The sequence below is a fragment of the Leiobunum rupestre genome, chromosome 7 (genome assembly GCF_980474605.1).
Source record: "Leiobunum rupestre chromosome 7, qqLeiRupe1.1.hap1, whole genome shotgun sequence".
Taxonomy (NCBI): Eukaryota; Metazoa; Arthropoda; class Arachnida; order Opiliones; family Sclerosomatidae; genus Leiobunum; species Leiobunum rupestre.
In genome coordinates, this window is record NC_143390.1 from 39,130,307 (window position 1) to 39,149,197 (window position 18,891).

Sequence of the window (18,891 nt, forward strand, 5' to 3'; positions counted from 1 at the left end):
AAGCGTATCGTCGGTCTTATTTCTCTGGTTTGGAACATATTGTCGACACTGTAATTATGTTACCTCTACGAATTCGTTTTCTTAAGAATAAACAATTGTTGTTTTATCTCATTAGGAGCGCGCGATAAAATGTTAAAAAAAACACACAGGGAAATCGCCCGGTTGACAAATTTCACTACCTTATTTCAAAAATTAGGTAACTCTGCTTAAACCAATTTCCTTTAATGGTGTTTTTTGAAAGAGCTATTTCAACCTTCATTTATAGTAAAAATTGTTGGAAATAAGTGCCGGTATAGTGTCACAATTACAGTTTTTTTCCTATTTAAAAGGCATGGCGTAAAACTAAATTTTAAAACTTAAAAAAAAATTAAGTACAAACAATTTGAGATACTTGATTTTGGAACTAAGGTAACGATTTATTCAAGAAATATATCTGATCTGAAGCGCAGCCAGTTTCAAGTAGATGGGGTGGGGGCGGAGGGGGGGAGCGTGTAAGTCTCACTTCACCTTTTAGACGGAAACGATTAGCGGACCCCGCCCAGGTAAATAATTTGGCGCAGGCGCGTTTCTTCGTCGCGATGATTCAGACGAATTAAAATCGTACTTACGGTCGCTAGGATTTCTCTCGAAATAAAGGCGTGATGACTTTTGGCAATCGCCCTATCCGCAACACCACTACACACGTTTGGATCGCAAGCCCGAATTCCTTGTTTTGTTGGCGCTTCTGTTCTTTCCGAACTGTTTGATCACTAACGAGGAAAGTATCCGAGGTGTTTATTGCCGATTTTGTTGCACTACCTATTAGATATGCCATGGACACCGAAAATGTTTTTGACCACTTTAAACAAAAGAATCTCCATTTTAAAAAAGTATGGTATTTTATCGATTTCCTACGAAAATTATTGAAAAAAATTAAAATCACGAAATGGGTAATTTGGACCACATTTAGGTAAATTTCATCAAGTTTGAGTAAATTGGAACATTTTTGGGGTAAAATAAGAAAAAAATCTTATTTTGTTTTAAGTGGTCAAAACTATTTTCGGTTGCCATGGCGAATAGAATGGGTAGTGCAACGTCTCCTTTTTGGGTAATTTCATATCTCACATAAGTCTACATTACGCCCGACTTTGAACAAAATCGGCAATAAACACCACCGGTACTCTCCTTGTTAGTGGTTTCTTTTCACTTGTTCTCGGACCAAAAGTGTACTCTTTTTACCCTAAAACGGTTTATTCGCCAGTTCCGGGGATGATAATTACTCCGCCCCATAAACTATTCGCTTGTTCCGGAGTATTAGGGCTACACTTTTTACTCCTTTTGAAAAGGAGGTCGAGGTTAAAGGAGTAAATCGGATTTTGTCGTCTGTTAGCCAGAATTTATCTGCTAAAAAGGCTACAGGCCGCCATTTTGGAATAACGTTTTTACTCGGATTCGAACTATTCGCCACCATAGAATCAAGAGTAAAATGAAGTCATAGCATTACTATACTTACTCTGCTCCGAAATCCCGGAACAACCGAAAAGAAACCACCTCATAACGTATTATTTTTTTTTGCATTGATTCGCTTGAAACTGATAATTAAAAGATTGTTAAATGATTGATTGAAATCTGTTGGATCTCTGGGTTTTAGTTCTAGGGGGGGGGGGGGCACGTATCCCCTCCCCAGTGACTCCCACGGCTACGCATCTGGTCGTTATGCTATTTACTCTTTCCACGGTGTATTAAGTAACTGCTGGTTTCTATTGTTTTAAAATATCCACTTTAAAAACCAAAAACATAATTTTGTTATATGATATTTTAATAGCATTTTTTGGGCGAATTATTTTTACAGAGATTTTTCAGATAGAAATAAACACAAAATGTCGTAATTGTAAATAGTTTCTATAGAATGATGTGGCATTTCCCATAATAACGTTATTTCATAAGATACTAATAATAATGATCAGCTAGGCTAATACCCAAGGCACCACCTTAGGCCTAAGTCATCAATCGACTTTTAAAGCCATTAATTCAGGTGGCCGGGTTACATTTGATATGAATGCAGTATCCCAAATTAATTTAGCAAAATTTGATTTTTCAAGTTACTTTATTAAAACCCTCGTGTAACGGCTTAAGTTTCAATAACACACATTTGAGAAATTAGGCTATAGAATAAAACGAAGTCAAATTTTGAAAGAAATTTTGCATTAAGAACCAACCATTGAGTTACTAGAACGGTTTACTTCCTTAGTGGGTTCGTTACGTCCGTACATGGATAATCCGGAGATAATCGGATTTAAATAATTTCATAAAACGTCACGAAGAAGGTTAAAAAATTATTTATTTTTAAAAGTTAATTTAATAATAAAATATCATAATACTTTTTTTGATATTAGTTTTTGGTGTTATGGCTGAAAAAAATAACCAGGAAAATTATTAAAAATGTCAATGATATTAGCCAAAATTGGATCGAAATAACCTGGAAAAGTAAAGGGTTTAGTTAATTTAATTATTAAAACTATCCCCTATAAATCTCAGAATACTATTTTTGGTATTAGTTTTTGTAATTATGGATGAACAAAAATTACCAAGAAAATGTCAATGATATTTAACCCAAAATTGGTCCGAAATGACCTGGAAAAGTAAGGGATTTAACAATTAAAACTATCCCCTAAAAATCTCAGAATACTATTTTATATATTAGTTTTTGTAATTATGGCTGAAAAAAATAACGAAGAAAATTATTAAAAATGTCAATGATATTGGTCCAAAATAACCTGGAAAAGTATAAGTGATTTTAGATCAGAAAATCTCCGACGAACTCTGTTCCAACACGTTTTAGGATCGTTCCTAATCTATGTATTTATTCATCCGTGATATCTTCTCTCTATAAATATACCTTGTATAATCTTCCCATATTTTTTATCCCAGGTCTTCGGATAGCTGCTAATCGCCGCGTCAATTTTTCAGTCACACACACTCAGTCACTCCAGCGGCGTTTCTTATTATAACATTCTTATTTGAAAGGCCCTCGCCTCGCTTTTCTTATACGGGCATTTATCCATTTTTAAGACTCCCCAGACGACCCCCGCGGTTCTCCCTCTCTTCAGAGTTTCTCGGCGTGTATTATATCTAGTAGGAGATGGAGAGAGGCGAGAGACGGAGCTGGGTGTTTGGGATTAAGGCGAACTAGCGTCGTCCTCTGCTAATCCCGGTTCGGTATGCCTAACCACGCGTACCGGGACGAAAGAATGTTATCTGGGGATGTATTAGCCAGCTCCGTCCGTCGATGGGGATGAGAAGACGCCAGAGAGAGGGGATATAATGTGTCGATCCCGGCCTCGTCCGGACGACGCTCTCGGGCCTCCTCAACTTCATCTTCGCCGTTTCGCCCCGACCTCTGTGTCTGTGTCTAAGCGGGCTCGAGGGGGAACGGAGCTATAGGACCCCCGGCGAATCTTAGGCGGATTTAGCGCGGGATATATTATCGGATCTCTTCCCCCGCTAATATATCCTTCACTGAATATTCAGTCTGAGGCGGAGAGGAGGTAAACTCTGTTTAGCTTTGGACGCGGTCTTAATTGCCGGTGAGTTTGTATCCGTTCGCTAGTTCGCGGAGTGTATGTACGGCGTCACCCGAGTTTGTGTCGTAGAGCGAGATAATGGTAATCCTCGGCCTTGGCTTAATTATTAGCTGATTTTCGATTTCGTCGATCAATCGGCTCATCGCGCGCCGCTCTTTTGTTTTATTCGATGTATTCCCGCTCAATTAAAGGCCTATAACGGTTTTTAATGAATTTGCGCTTTCACGAGCCCTTCCCGCGAACTAGAGGAGTAATTTGTAACATCATCTACTCCAAACGGAAGAATTTGGGAAAATTCCTTTTCTAAAGGGCGCGGGACCAAGGCGGGACCCTGCATTTGTCATCACCCTCTGATATCCTCTACACATTCTGATCCGAGACTAAGCTCCTACAACAAAACGGCTATGGAGAACGTCTGATTTCTGAACACTTATTTCATGTTAAATTTATTTCCAATAATTTTAATCGAATTGGGTATTGATAAGTTTAAAGTAACGAAATAACCACTATAAAATCATTCGTATTCTGAAATTGGCCTTCTCTAGACGTTCCCTCTACACGGGCTCAATCTCAGAATTGACACGCTCAAGGTGCACTACGTAGTGTTTTTAGATTATTTTAACACTTAGTCTTAAAGAGTAAGTTGCAAATAGATTTTTGAAATAAAAATTTAACTACTTTATATTTTTCTCGTTCATTTGAAAATGTAACTCACTTGATGAAATACCGTTGTTTAAGTTTATTTTATATTAAATTACATTTATGAAATACCGTCTTTAAGTTTATTTCATATTAAAATTAAATTTACGTGACGTCATGGACTATGGTTTTGTTTTGAATTTTTCCCACTGCATCTGGTAGACTCTATAGTCCCCACTATCCCACCAAGATAATTCTTGTAATATCCTTGCTAGATAATATTTATTTAGCGCGAGTCTTTAAAAAAATGTAAGCACCCACGTACACAATTCAGTAGTAGAATCCCATAATTCTATAGATTTTCCAGATTTGACCACGGAATCAGTTGCACCAACATTTTGTATCCAAGCCTAAACTCAATGTTGGGGATAGCGGCCAATGAGAAATAACGTGTAGTCAATGACGTCAATTACCACATTAAAATTAAAATTGTTTTTGGCGTTATAGTAATTATATCTAATTAACTATACGAAGCGGAAAGCGACGAAATTTTATATTTGGGTACTTAAAACGTAAGCGCTTCGTTTTATAACAAAATTAAGGGGGTAACTAATCATTTTAAATTTACTCTAAGTTGTGAAATCGGAATTATCCGTACATAGACAGATTAATAAAATATGATGAAGATATGCAGAACTGTAAAGTGTCGCTCTTAACATTTGCGCGGGTACTAAAAACGTTGCCCCTCTTAAAGACTTGCCAATGTTAATCTATGACGTTTGCCAAGGAAAGCTTCGTTGGCAATCACCAAGTCAAACACAAATTACAAATATTTTAAAAATAAAATCAGATAATTACAAACAAATTTAAAATTAAATGTTGGTTATTAAAGGAAAAGTCCAGGTTGGGTAAAACTTGGGTCTATTTGAAAGATCATGTTTAAATATACTAAAAAATATCAGTCGCAAAATTGTATCTCTTTTTAATGACGATAAATTAATTTTTAAACGAGCGAAATTTACCGCCAAGCGAGCTGCCATTTTCTTTCGCCTTCCCTCCGCAGACCGCGCGCGGGAAACAGAGCGCTGTTAAAGCCTGTTATAGCGCGAACAGCGCGTGATTAAAGTCCTAAAACGTCACCGCGAAACAAAAAATGGCAGATCGCTTGGCGGTAAATTTCGCTCGTTTAAAAATTAATTACTCGTCATTAAAAATAGATACAATTTTACGACTGATATTTTTGAGTTTATTTAAACATGATCTTTCAAATAGACCCAAGTTTTACCAAACCTGGACTTTTCCTTTAAATTAACTTAAAATGATATATTTCAATAAAAACAACCAAGATAATAACAAACAAATTTAAAATAGTATTGTTGGTTATTAAATTAACTTAAAAATAAAAGATAAACATTCGGTGAAAATGAAATTAGTTCTAAAATTCCCTAACTTTAAGACTAGCTTTATTCTCTTTGTTCATACAGGCCTGAAAAACCTGAAAATATTAGGGAATTCGATATTCCCATTTTTTTGGTAAAAATCAGGGACATTTATTAGGGTTCAGAAAGCTTGCCCTAATGAATACAAATTTACATCCATAACTTTTTCTTACATGGCCCACAGAGTTCCTATAATTCCTATAAAATCCTACATTTAAAAAAATGTCCTATAACATCCTATATTTTTAGCAAAATCCCCAAAAAGTCCTATAATTTTGATATTTTGCCCATTTCAAATCCAACCACTCAAAAGGAGAGTACCCGTGGTGTTTATTGCCGATTTTGTTCAAAGTCGGGCGTAATGTAGACCAAATTTCGAAAAAGGAGACGTTGCACTACCTATTAGATTTGCCATGGCAACCGAAAATGTTTTTGGCCACTTAAAACAAAAAAATCTCCATTTAAAAAAGCATGGGATTTTCTGGGTTTCACCTACGACAATTTAAAAAAAAAATCACAAATCGGGTAATTTGGACCACATATAGGCAAATTTCCAACGTTTCGATAAATTGGAACATTTTTGGGGTAAAATTGTAACGATTTTTGGGTAAAATAAGAAAAAAAGTTTGTTTTAAGTGGTCAAAACATTTTCGGTTGGTATGACAAACCGAATGGGTAGTGCAACGTCTCCTTTTGGGAAATTTCATATCTCATTTGAACAAAATCGGCAATAAACACCTCGGGTACTCTCCTTGTCAGTTAAATTGCTAGATTTAGCTATAGGATAAATTCATATACCAAGTCATTCTAGTCTATACTTTTGTTATTGTTAACATGGTTAGCTACTAGTATATTTTTGTGATAAAATGGTTAAATAGTTTCTATTTTTTAAGTGAAAATCAAAGATTTATTTCTCTAAATATAGATTTTGTTTTTAAATGCATAAAGTTAGTAAATTAAATGGAATATAATATAGTCCTATAAAATCCTATAATTTTGTAAAAATAGTCCCATGAAGAACTATATTTTTAGAAATATAATCCTATTTTTCCTATAAAAAAATTTAAGATTTGAGTGGGGGCCCTGACTTTATTTTTCTTTTATATTATAATATTGAACCAATTTAACTTAAATGACAATCATAAAATGAGTTAACTCTGTAAATCGCAGTGGCGGATACAGAAAAAACTCAAGACAAAACTAATAACAAATCATCAAGTCACATGCAAAGCTTAAGCGTCAAGGGGGAGGGGGGGTGCACCCCTTATGTATCCGCCACTGGTAAATCGTAATTTTATTTGAAGCCGGCTATCTTGCACCTGTAAAAATCAGTAAAATTTCCGTGGAAAAACCTGGACATATCAGGAAAATCGGATTGCCAATATCTGTATGGAACCCTGTTGTTTATTGAAACTTCTATTTGTTTAAAATTTAAACAATCCAGATTGATAATCGTGTTAAAATCTTAGCTAGATAAGCGTCTCAGTTTCGAAATCTTCAAATCCGGCGCGTAGTTATAAAGGCGGTAAATACCGATAAAAATGGCTGATTAAGAAGGGTGATAAACAGACTCGAACGCGACCCCGTTAATTCATTTCTGGGATGAGACGGGGGGGGGGTGGAACGGAACGGGAATCGGGATAAGACGCGGGAGCAAATATAGCCGGATTTGAAAGAGGGGGAGCCAAAGCGGAGAGTACGCGGGGGGGGTCGTTTGAGGGGGGAATCTGTTGAAGAAGCGGGGGGGGGGGCGGTTGAGAGAGCGCCAGAAGAAGTAAAACTACGGAGACAGAAGAGAGAGGAGAGTCGCCCGTTTTTCCATGCTTGAAAGAGGACGAAGTTAAAAGTTCCGCGTGCGTGAGCGCCGACGAACAGCCGAGTCAAGTCGCCCCACACGTGGTGCGCGCTCACTTCGAAAAAGACTTTCGCATCGGTGGCTGATGCTAGAGTTACCGATTATTGTATATTAGGAAGTCGCGTCGAGTATAGTATAAGGTCGTATTCGAAATAAACGAATAGAGAAAAACTTGGAAGAAAAAATATACGCCCAAGAATTTTTTTAAATCTCTGCGAAAACTGATTGTCAAAATAAAGAGTCAGAAGAAAGAATCTCCTCTTTAGATTTGGCTTTCTTCCGCCCCCTCTCTCTCTCTCTCTCTCTCTCTCTTTTTGGGAAGAGAAAATTTAAAAAAAAATCATTTTGAAGGTTAGTTGGCTTTTATTTATTCTTAGCGGGGTTTCTTTTAATGGTTTTTATTCCCCCTATATCTAGCATCCCCCCATTTTTACATCTTTTGGATTAAGCGCGGGGGGACCTCTTTTATTCCGGTATTAATTCGGCAGCACGATGAATTTATTTTTTCTTTTGATTCTTTGACCCGACTGTTTTTATTAGTAGTGTGAGATTTATGTCTTTTTGCTGCCGGGATTGGTACGCGAGACCTTGGTTAAGTTTTTTTATTGTCAATGAGAATAGTAATTGAATGTATTGGCAGATCCGTCGGTTGTCGCTTGTCTGTTTGAGCTAACTGACTTACGCGGAAAAAAGAGTACCTTTATGCTTCTGTTTAATATTTTGATAAATCGTTTAATTGTCAAATTTATTACGATTGGGCTCGCGTTCGTCTTAGAGAAACCCCATCTTAAATATTTTCCCCGTATTAAATTTAAAAACACCTTATAGATAATAACCGATGCTATTTTAAGGTAAACTTTCTAGTTAGTGTTCTGAGTCACTTATAAAAGTCAATATATTGCATCATGTATATTAGCTACTTTAAATAATTGTAGAAACGCGAAGAGGAAAAGCGGTTGAGAGTACGGCATTTATTGTAACTCGCTGATTGGTTCAAGTCCCCGGCGCTTTCGTAACCGGCGGATGTTTGCTAACTTTCAGTTTCTAAGTAAAAGATCGAATTATTAATTGTAATAGGGAAACTCCCTCCTCCGTAAAATCATTATATAATATAGCTTACCAGTTTCCATAATCGTAATCCCAAAAAAAACCGTCAATAACCCGACAACCTTTGCGATATCTGTAGCGTCAGCCACACACTATACTGTCATGCTGGGTCTTCTGCAAGATCGCGGCAACGATTCCAACGCCGTTGTAGCGGCCACCGCCATCTCAGTCGCCAACAGTGAGTCCATTTACGTTTATTACATTAGTGGGAATTTCATTTAAAAATGGTTATCCTTATTTCACTTAAATATATTTGAATGTGAATGAAACGATTTTACCAACACCGAGTTATCCGCGATTATTCGATATAAAAATTCTGACTTTAACGGTTATTTCTAATAAAACTTAAATTTTATACGATGAGACTATTTTGGAAATAACGAAATAACCATTTTATTTTAAACTTTGGTAATATATTTATTTAAGTACTGACCGGTTATGGTTATAGGGGTATACAATATAGCACTTACACCAATTGTCTGAAGGATATGGGTACTGTAATTTTGCCCTAAAGAAAACTCCTAAATTTGTGGCCCGATGTATAAAAATATCAATACGTGACATTATCCTTACTGAATTCTTTACTGGACGTTTCCCAGAAACCATTCGTGCAGGCGTGTGGGTTTAATTTCTCCATACTGACGAAATCCACGTATTAAAACTCTTCGGTAATGTACGTTAAATTTAAAATGGGTATTTCGCAATAGACTCGAAGATTAAGTCACTGTAGGTGCTTCAATGATACTTTTGTTTTGTTATATTTAACCCGGTGTAGGAATTCGCGTGTTTCTGAAATAATTATAAGTTTGTCCGTTTCACTTTCGGCGTGGGCGCCTTTCGCCTACTCGCCGGGTATTATATAAAGGACTCGTACCCTCTCTAGAGATGGCCTGTTATTTCTTTTTCTCCCCACTTGTCATTTTGACGTGGATTCGAGGAAATCCAGCGTACATCATCATCTTCGAGCCGCTCTTTCTAAACTGGTCGCTCGCGCTTATAGCAATTCTTTTCTCTTTTCATCTTCTCGAGAATTGAGGGGGTTTTTCGATATTGGTCCGAGCTACCCGGGGATTATATTGGCGGTTAACTCCCTTAATGCCGACGAATTCTTTCGTCTCCCAAACCTATATTATTAAGTGGCGCTTAAACATTGCGAAAATCAACCGCCGCCTCAAAAAATCATTTCGGGGTTTCGCTTTGAATGTCGTAACCTTTAAGTCTCTTATTGAGGTGGGATGAAATCGGGGACCTTTGTTTAATGTTTTAAAAGCGGTTTTTGTTTTTTAAATTATCGGTTTAAAGTTTTTTGTCAATCTCTTTGTGCTGATGTACGCGGCCTTGAAACCATTTAATTTTTGTTACTGAGAGTTCTTAGGAAGCGCCTGCTTTAGTTTTCTGTTACTAAGCACCTTTAGATATTCTGTTCAAAGAACTCCTTTAGCTATAGATTTACTGTTCCGAAACTTCGTTCTATTAGATTTTCTGTTCCCAGAAACCCCCGTAAATTTAAATCTAAAGTAGTTTTGGGAGCAAGAAAATCAAAATCTTAAGGAATTTTGGGAGCAAAAAATCTGATCTTAAGGAGTTTTGGGAGAAAAAAATCAAAACTCCTTTAGATATGCTGCTAACAAAATTCCTTTAGATGAAAATTTCCCAAAGTCCTTCAGACTGTACAAGTACCCGATCATCACGAGTACGGGGCTTGTTTTGTACATCAACTCGAATGAAATATTCACGGAATAGTTGATTTTCCTCAGTTTTCATGCGCTGTTAAGTGATTTTGGCAATTAACTGAAGTTGTCGCCTTTTAAGTTGACAAATCCGAAACAGATTTCTTAGAATACGACTATCAAAATGGTCTAAAGAATATCAACTATTGAAATCTTCTCCGCGGAAATTCGTGATTTTTTTACAGTGGCTGAGCACGAAAGCCAGTAGCTTGTATGTATTTTAGTTTCAAGTGGTTGTTCGTTTTCAGGAGGTTGATGGCGGTATGGTCACCCCATTTCCTAATAAATATTAAGATCAATTAACTGACAAGGAGACTACCCGAGGTGGTTATCACCGATTTTGTTGAAACTCGGGGGTTCGGTAGACCTTGTGGTAGTATGAAAATTGCCAAAGGGAAAAGTTACAATGGGTTTTAGTTTTCCTACATTTAGCAACCGAAAATGTTTTTGACCTCTTTGTTTAAAAAAGCATGGGATTTTCTCGGTTACCCAAATTTTGTTAAAATTTAACCAAAATTGATCCATTTTACCCAAAATCCTTGATCAATTTTACCCAAAATAGGTCAAATTCATCTTTTCGAATAAGTTTTGAAAATTTAATTTTTTAACCGAGAAAATCCCATGCTTTTTTAAATGGAGATTTTTTGGTTTTGAGTGGTCAGAAACATTTTCGGTTGCCATGGGAAAACTAAAGCCCATTGCAACTTTTCCCTTTGGGAATTTTCATACTACCATAAGGTCTACCGAACCCCCGAGTTTCAACAAAATCGGTGGTAACCACCTCGGGTAGTTTCCTTGTGAGTGTAGTTAGTTATTCACCAGTTTAAATAGCGCGTCCTAAGTAACTGAACCTAATCTATAATATAACCCAAGGCCGAGGTCTCATTTTTAGTTTCACATCGTCATGTAAATGATCTCGAATAGGAAATATCCGAGCTATATTAGGCAATCTGTGTCGCGGAATAAACTGGTTTAAGACGGTACAAATTTCCGGGGCCCATATACTCGGTTGGGCCCTGGTATTTACCAAAAACAAATGGTTGTCTATAGTAAAAACGTCTCTCATGGGGCCCGGTGAGCGGCCCCATCTCTGGGGTACCGATGAGTTAAATCTAACATTGAAACGCAATCGATCTGAAACTTATATTACGGTTGGGTGGAATAGCTATTTGTTAATGATTGAATGCATATAAAAAATCCATTTACTTTTCTAAAACTCTAAAAAAATCAAGCGCTTTTAGCTTTTACGATTTTCCGCTCGCAAGTACCTGATTTTACGATTTTCCGCTCACAAGTGCCTTATTTTACGATTTTCTGCTCACAAGCACTTGATTTTACGATTTTCTGCTCACAAGCACCTGATTTTACGATTTTCTGCTTCCAAGCGCCTTTAGATTTATGATTTTCATGCTAGTTGGTTTACTATAATAACATCTATAAATGTTTACACTATTTTTTAATCCCAAACTTTTAAGTTAAATCGGATCCCAAAATGTCAAAATCAACGCGGGAAATCTCAATCATGTTGAAAAATCGGGAGAAACACGTTTTAAAATCGAAAATTGAATGGAAATTTTACACTTTAAATCCCTAAATCATATTTTTTTCAATTATGGAAAAAATATCAGCTTTTCAAAATCTGTTTGGTACTCAGATTACAGTACGGAAAATAGACACATTGTGCAATTTATACAGTGAAATTGTAATTTTAGATTTAATCGAAATTTTACATTAATAACAAATTTTCCAAATCTGTAAATTTAGAGGCGGTTTGATGACTCAAATATCAGAAAATAACGTAATATCTCATAGGGTAAAATTTCCCCCTTTTTAGTGTAAACGTTTTAATATTGAAAATCCCTGTCGATATTTGTACGTCCTTGGCTTATCATGTATCATCAATGGAAAATATTTACTTTATCTTTGATACATTTTCATTTTTAAACGAACCCCCCGGAGAGATTTTAAAGCAAGCAACCACACGTTAAATGAATTTAAAACGAATGGAAACTTATATTAAATGACCCTTAAGAGTGTAGAAATCTATTAAAACCTCCGGCGAAATACTTTTAAATATTAATAATGTATAATTACGCGATAAGGAGGAGTTATTACACCCCATGAAAGACCCCCTTTTAAACCCAAAGTAGTCTTATACGCAACGTCATTGGACCGTGTTGAGTTTAAGATACACTGCGTAAGCAAACCGCGGGAGTCTTATACAGATTTTTTTCTGAAAAAAGCCGTATCCTTGATTACCACAGAGGCCCTTTTTTTCAACTTTAATTTGTCAATATATTATTGTCCGTACTTTCGGTGTGAACCCTCAACGGGGTTTCTCTATTAAATATGAATAGTGCATGACTAATGTTCGTAATGTTCGTACGGTGACATTCGTATGGTTGCAAATTATTCTTCAGTACCTCGTAGGTTGAATATTTTCGGCGATGGGGGTTAAGTTAACACCTCCGAATTGTACCAATTTAACAGGTAATAAAACATTTAAAAAAATCCCTCCATTCGTAACGGGTTGATTATGTCTTATAGCGATATCTTGACTATATCTAGAGAATTTGAAAGATTAAGAATGAATTGTACCCTCGCGTCGTTGTGCTAACTAGAGTGAGACGATTGTCGTTTTGGTCCAACTTGCGGTAGTACTCTGTCGAAAAAAATATCTATCGATTTAAACAGTTTTTTAGCGTTAAGCCTAACGTTAAAACGATCGTTTAACGGCCTCTTTGACACACTGAGATGTGATAATTTCAAATAAATTCCGCGTTATTTTTTTCGACTTGGCGAATATTTCAATTCGAAAGCGCGGTTACCGCGTGGTGACAAAAAAATATTATAACCTGTGTGAGAAAAAGGCGTAAAAAATATTCTTTAATTATTGACACTAGATATTGCGAAAAATTTCCGAATTTTTAATTATAAGGTACGTTGACTACTCTGTCCTAGTTAATTACGTGCTATCAATTGTTTACGCGATTTTTCGTTAAAATATTGCATTAATCGGTGCGTGGCCGCTGGTTTTCCGTATATTGTGTTTTTCAGTGTCGAGATCACGTATTATCGATAATACCCGTTATGCTGGAAATATTTCTCTAATAATCCTACTCTTATTTTTTTATTGAAAAACGTTTTATGTAACAATACGCACTATTGGGCACCGTTGATTTTCGCACGTGCGTTTTTGTATTAGCCTAAATATAGCTGGAGTTGGGCGAATTGTCAGCTCTCATTTCGTGTTTATTACTTGAGGGAGGGGGTGATTTCCCCAATTTCCATAAGTTAGTTTTTCGTATAAGGAAATACAACTTGCTCTCCGGTTTATTATACGCGCAGTTTCGCACGTGTAGTTCCATCTAATTGCTTTTTTTTAAACACATTTTAAACTGGTGTATTTTGATAGTTCCGTATTAGGGAGATTAAGCACGTACGCTAAAACGCCTAGGAAGTAAGAGTTGAGCCGGTAAATTTAATTTCACGAATGATTTAATTAAACACCGAATTTATCATATTTAAACGTTATTTGAAATAAACTTCATCTCTTACGGAAGAAATGTACCTTTTCTTGGCAGTTATCTAAATTACAGTGGGCGCTATGTTTCCGCAAAACCGCGGAAGCGTTCCCCTGACGATGTAAAATGGCAAAATTACACTTTTGTGAAATCACTATAATATACAGGGTGTTTCAAAGGGTTATGCAAAAATGTTAAGGAGTTGTAGGGGGCGAGTTGAGAAGTATGCCTGTTTTTCCACCATTTTCCTACGATGAGTGAAAAGAGCGCCAGAGAGCTTCAAAGTGTGGCCTACTAGCCCCTGGAAGTAGGCTGCAACAAGCGCAAAACCAAGCAGCGGGGAAACGCGAACATTAAGGTTTGGGTTCGTGTGATAGGTAAAAAAGGACTTTGTAAACAAATCGAGGTAACCAGCGTAAAAAAGTAAATTTAAACAGTATTTCAAGCCCCTGCTGCTTGGTTTTGCAATTGTTGCAGACTACTTCCAGGGGCTAGTAGGCCACACTTTGAAGCTCTCTGGCGCTCTTTTATCTTATCGTAGGAAAATGGGGAAAAACAGGCATACTTCTCAACTCACCCCCTACAACTCCTTAAATTTTTTGCATAACCTTTTGAAACACCCTGTAGGTTTTTCACCGCACTATTGTTTCTTCTGAGATGCATTTTGAATAACAGTGGATATATATAAAGCTGTATATTTTCTGGCACCGTCCACGATTTTTCCAGTTTTATTGTACGATCATAAGCGCGCTATAAAGTGTAGTTATAACTTATAAGGTGTGTAGACTAACATACGTTAACCCTATACGTTTTCTAGCACCGACTTCAACTCGGTAAAAGAAATTAAGTCAGTTAAAACGCGTAGTACACGTTTTCACGCGTTGCTTAATTTCGCTCTAACCTTTTTTTTTTAATTTCCAGCTAAATTATTCGAAAATTTACCGAACTCTATAAATGGTTTTTATTCTATATTGTTCCGAAGGGGGATTAGTCGGTATTGCGTAGAAGGATATTTTTTCAAGGTCACTCGCAATATATTAGAAAATCTTCAATAAGTCAAGTACCGGTATATAAAATAAAGCTAACCTCTATCCGGTATAAACCCGTCGCTGCAAAAAGCTCTTTTATACTATTCACTTGTCAGTGATTTGGCAATAGATTGATCGATTTAGAAGCAGTGTTGGCCATTGAAGCTGTTATCAAAATATTTTTGTAGATTTTAAAGGGGGGGGGGGGCGGATAAACCGCGCGTGTTGCAAAAGTAGTAGAACAATCGTGATTGTAGATTTATGCCAATTTCATGGCGGTTTTAGCCGGGTGAGCCAGAAATGAGATAGTTTTAGACGGTCGTTTTGAATACTAATGCGCTAATACGGCCTGATTGGGTAATTCCGGGTGTCGTAATGTTTTCGTGTAATTAAGGGGTTGGTTTTTTCCTTTATTTTTAAATAGCCGAATTGTGGTTGTTCGTGGGGCGTTTTAAAATGCTTTCACATCAAATAATATCAATGCACGTACGCTTTTCGGCAATGCTTCCTAATTTAATTTAATGCAGATTACATCCTCTTGTTTCTTTTCCTTGGTCAACGCCTAGTGTTTGGGTTAATTTTGCTTAGGTTTAGAATAGCTTAGACTAGGTTGGGTTGGGTGGGGTTTAGAATAGCTTTCGTTAGGTTGGTTAGGGTTGGGCTAAGAATGGGTTAGGTTAGTTTGGGTTGGGTGGGGTTTAGAATAGCTTTCGTTGGGTTGGGTGGGGTTGGGCTAAGAATGGGTTAGGTTAGGTCGGCTTGGGTGGGGTTTAGAATAGCTTTCGTTAGGTTGGGTAGAGTTGGGCTAAGAATAGGTTAGGTTGGGTTGGGTGGGGTTTAGAATAGCTTTCGTTAGGTTGGTTAGGGTTGGGCTAAGAATGGGTTAGGTTAGTTTGGGTTGGGTGGGGTTTAGAATAGCTTTCGTTAGGTTGGGTTGGTTAGGGTTGGGCTAAGAATGGGTTAGGTTAGTTTGGGTTGGGTGGGGTTTAGAATAGCTTTCGTTAGGTTGGGTTGGTTAGGGTTGGGCTAAGAATGGGTTAGGTTAGTTTGGGTTGGGTGGGGTTTAGAATAGCTTTCGTTGGGTTGGGTTGGTTAGGGTTGGGCTAAGAATGGGTTAGGTTAGTTTGGGTTGGGTGGGGTTTAGAATAGCTTTCGTTAGGTTGGGTAGAGTTGGGCTAAGAATAGGTTAGGTTGGGTTGGGTGGGGTTTAGAATAGCTTTCGTTAGGTTGGGTAGAGTTGGGCTAAGAATAGGTTAGGTTGGGTTGGGTGGGGTTTAGAATAGCTTTCGTTAGGTTGGTTAGGGTTGGGCTAAGAATGGGTTAGGTTAGTTTGGGTTGGGTGGGGTTTAGAATAGCTTTCGTTAGGTTGGGTTGGTTAGGGTTGGGCTAAGAATGGGTTAGGTTAGTTTGGGTTGGGTGGGGTTTAGAATAGCTTTCGTTAGGTTGGGTTGGTTAGGGTTGGGCTAAGAATGGGTTAGGTTAGTTTGGGTTGGGTGGGGTTTAGAATAGCTTTCGTTAGGTTGGGTAGAGTTGGGCTAAGAATAGGTTAGGTTGGGTTGGGTGGGGTTTAGAATAGCTTTCGTTAGGTTGGGTTGGTTAGGGTTGGGCTAAGAATGGGTTAGGTTAGTTTGGGTTGGGTGGGGTTTAGAATAGCTTTCGTTAGGTTGGGTTGGTTAGGGTTGGGCTAAGAATGGGTTAGGTTAGTTTGGGTTGGGTGGGGTTTAGAATAGCTTTCGTTGGGTTGGGTTGGTTAGGGTTGGGCTAAGAATGGGTTAGGTTAGTTTGGGTTGGGTGGGGTTTAGAATAGCTTTCGTTAGGTTGGTTAGGGTTGGGCTAAGAATGGGTTAGGTTAGTTTGGGTTGGGTGGGGTTTAGAATAGCTTTCGTTGGGTTGGGTTGGTTAGGGTTGGGCTAAGAATGGGTTAGGTTAGTTTGGGTTGGGTGGGGTTTAGAATAGCTTTCGTTAGGTTGGTTAGGGTTGGGCTAAGAATGGGTTAGGTTAGTTTGGGTTGGGTGGGGTTTAGAATAGCTTTCGTTGGGTTGGGTGGGGTTGGGCTAAGAATGGGTTAGGTTAGGTCGGCTTGGGTGGGGTTTAGAATAGCTTTCGTTAGGTTGGGTAGAGTTGGGCTAAGAATAGGTTAGGTTGGGTTGGGTGGGGTTTAAAAAAGCTTTCGTTGGGTGGGGTCAAGAATAGGTTAGGTTTAAAGTAGCTTTCGTTAGGTTAGGTTAAGAATAGTCTAGGTTGTGTTGGGTTAAGAATAGTTTAGGTTTAAAGTAGCTTTCGTTAGGTTAGATTAAGAATAGTGTTGGTTGGGTTAATAAAAGATTCGGTTAGCTTGGGTTGGGTTAAGAATAGATTTGGTTCGGTCGGGTTAAGTTAGAAGTCAATTATAATTGATTCTGTTTGAAAAAATTACTTGGTTTGTGAAAGTATTTGGGACAGCGTAAAATGGAGAACCGTTGCTCAGTTAAATCACAGACGCCTTTTAATATTTATAGGACTATTTTACAAATATTTGTCCATCGCGTTCATAGATGGCATCCCGCCTAAGGAAACCGTAACGGTATATAGTCGAATTTGTCAACCCGTTTGAGCTAAGATATAAAAAAGTAACTTCGCTAGTTTGATTGTTGTACGAAACGCTACCGTCGCGACGTACAATTTAAACCCGGAAGTTTAGATGGAAAAGTAACGTGGGTAGCTGGAAGGAGAATATACGGCTAAAAGCGAGGCTAAAAGTTAGTAGTTAATCCCGTAAAGAGTTTGCCCGGTTTGATATCGAAGTAAGCGACGGAGGGGGATTTGTCGGCGGGAGAAGCTCCGTTCGACGCGCGGGAGGTTAATTCGTAGGCGCGTCTCGGGATCAAGGATTAAGGACTTCGGACACTCTGATCCTTTCTCCTCACTTTGCTCTTTTGTGTCCCTCTCTGTCTCCGAAAGAAGAGACAATAAATCGAAAATTTGGGAAGATAGAGAGGACGAGGATAAGGGGGGGTTATATCCGCGTGCGGGGTAGGTGGTCCTCGCCGGATATTGGCTGTCCCTCTCTCCGAATCTCAACCTTCTACTTTATCCCTCAGGCCTCTTCTTTACGAGTCTTAAGTGAATGTATATACGACTTCTCAACAAATCCTTTCTATAAAAAGATGCCTCTTTAGGAGTTTAAGCCGAGTATTATGGTTTCTACCGAATGGAATATCTCGTCTCTAAGGGGCATGGTTTTTTTAAATTTAAAAATCTAGTATGCCTAAAACCGGTTGTAACCGGTGGCTTAATCCGGTTAAACCATAAAAAATGCTCAAATTGCTTATATCTAACCCTCATTACTTCGAAAATGCTCAAATTGCCCGATTTCAAAATTACGTTTTTGCGCGTGACAGTACCTTTACATTATGAGGTATAGCAAGCTTATTTACAAACTTTTATACCCCAACATGGCAGCGTATTTTCACGCGCAAAATGCATTTTAAGTTCTCCTAATTGCTTATTTCTAGCTATTATTATAGTTTTTTCAATATTTCAAATTCATTTCTCAACCATGGATTTTCTACGGTGGCTAAAACAGGCTTAAACCAGGGTGGTTTCAACCAGTCTGGCTGGCTCTTGCCAAACCTGCTAAGGGGACGTTTCTAAAGTTGCGTTAATTTTTTAAATTTATGAATTAATTCCGGCTTATTGCGTCATTATGAAAAATATCGCTGTTTTTCTTGGGCTAGTTGCGCCACGTTTTGGTCATCGCTTATATTGAATCATGCGGAGTTTCCTTTAAAATATGAAGGAGGATGCTTCCAGCGCCAAATGAGCCGCCGTTCGCGCCGTACTTCGAACGGACAATTGCGGAGAGAATAATTCTCCCTCTTTCAATTAATAATGATTATGTTAATTATACGCTATACAATATCGCCTCTATCCGTTAAGAGATAGATGAGCCTTTGTTAAATTTCCCCATTGAATTTCGATTAAACCCTATGGGTTTGTGATTAAAATGTATCCGATTCAACCATAA

At 37.7% G+C, this 18,891-nt stretch overlaps 1 protein-coding gene across 5 annotated transcripts in view; it reads left to right on the forward strand.

Moving 5' to 3' along the window:
* Positions 1-18,891, forward strand: part of LOC149936249 (homeobox protein dve-1-like) — a 98,086-nt gene that overhangs the window by 49,963 nt on the left and 29,232 nt on the right. The window contains exons 1-2 of one of the 5 annotated variants that reach the window (XM_090154024.1): positions 8,008-8,087; positions 8,683-8,781. The exons of 2 other annotated variants lie outside the window; for them this stretch is intronic. In XM_090154024.1, the coding sequence (XP_090010150.1) occupies positions 8,706-8,781 (76 nt within the window). In that variant the 5' untranslated portion in view covers positions 8,008-8,087; positions 8,683-8,705. Of the gene's footprint in view, positions 1-8,007; positions 8,088-8,391; positions 8,782-12,658; positions 12,824-18,891 lie in introns of those variants that run through there. 2 more of the 5 variants (XM_090154023.1, XM_090154025.1) reach the window with 2 other exon arrangements.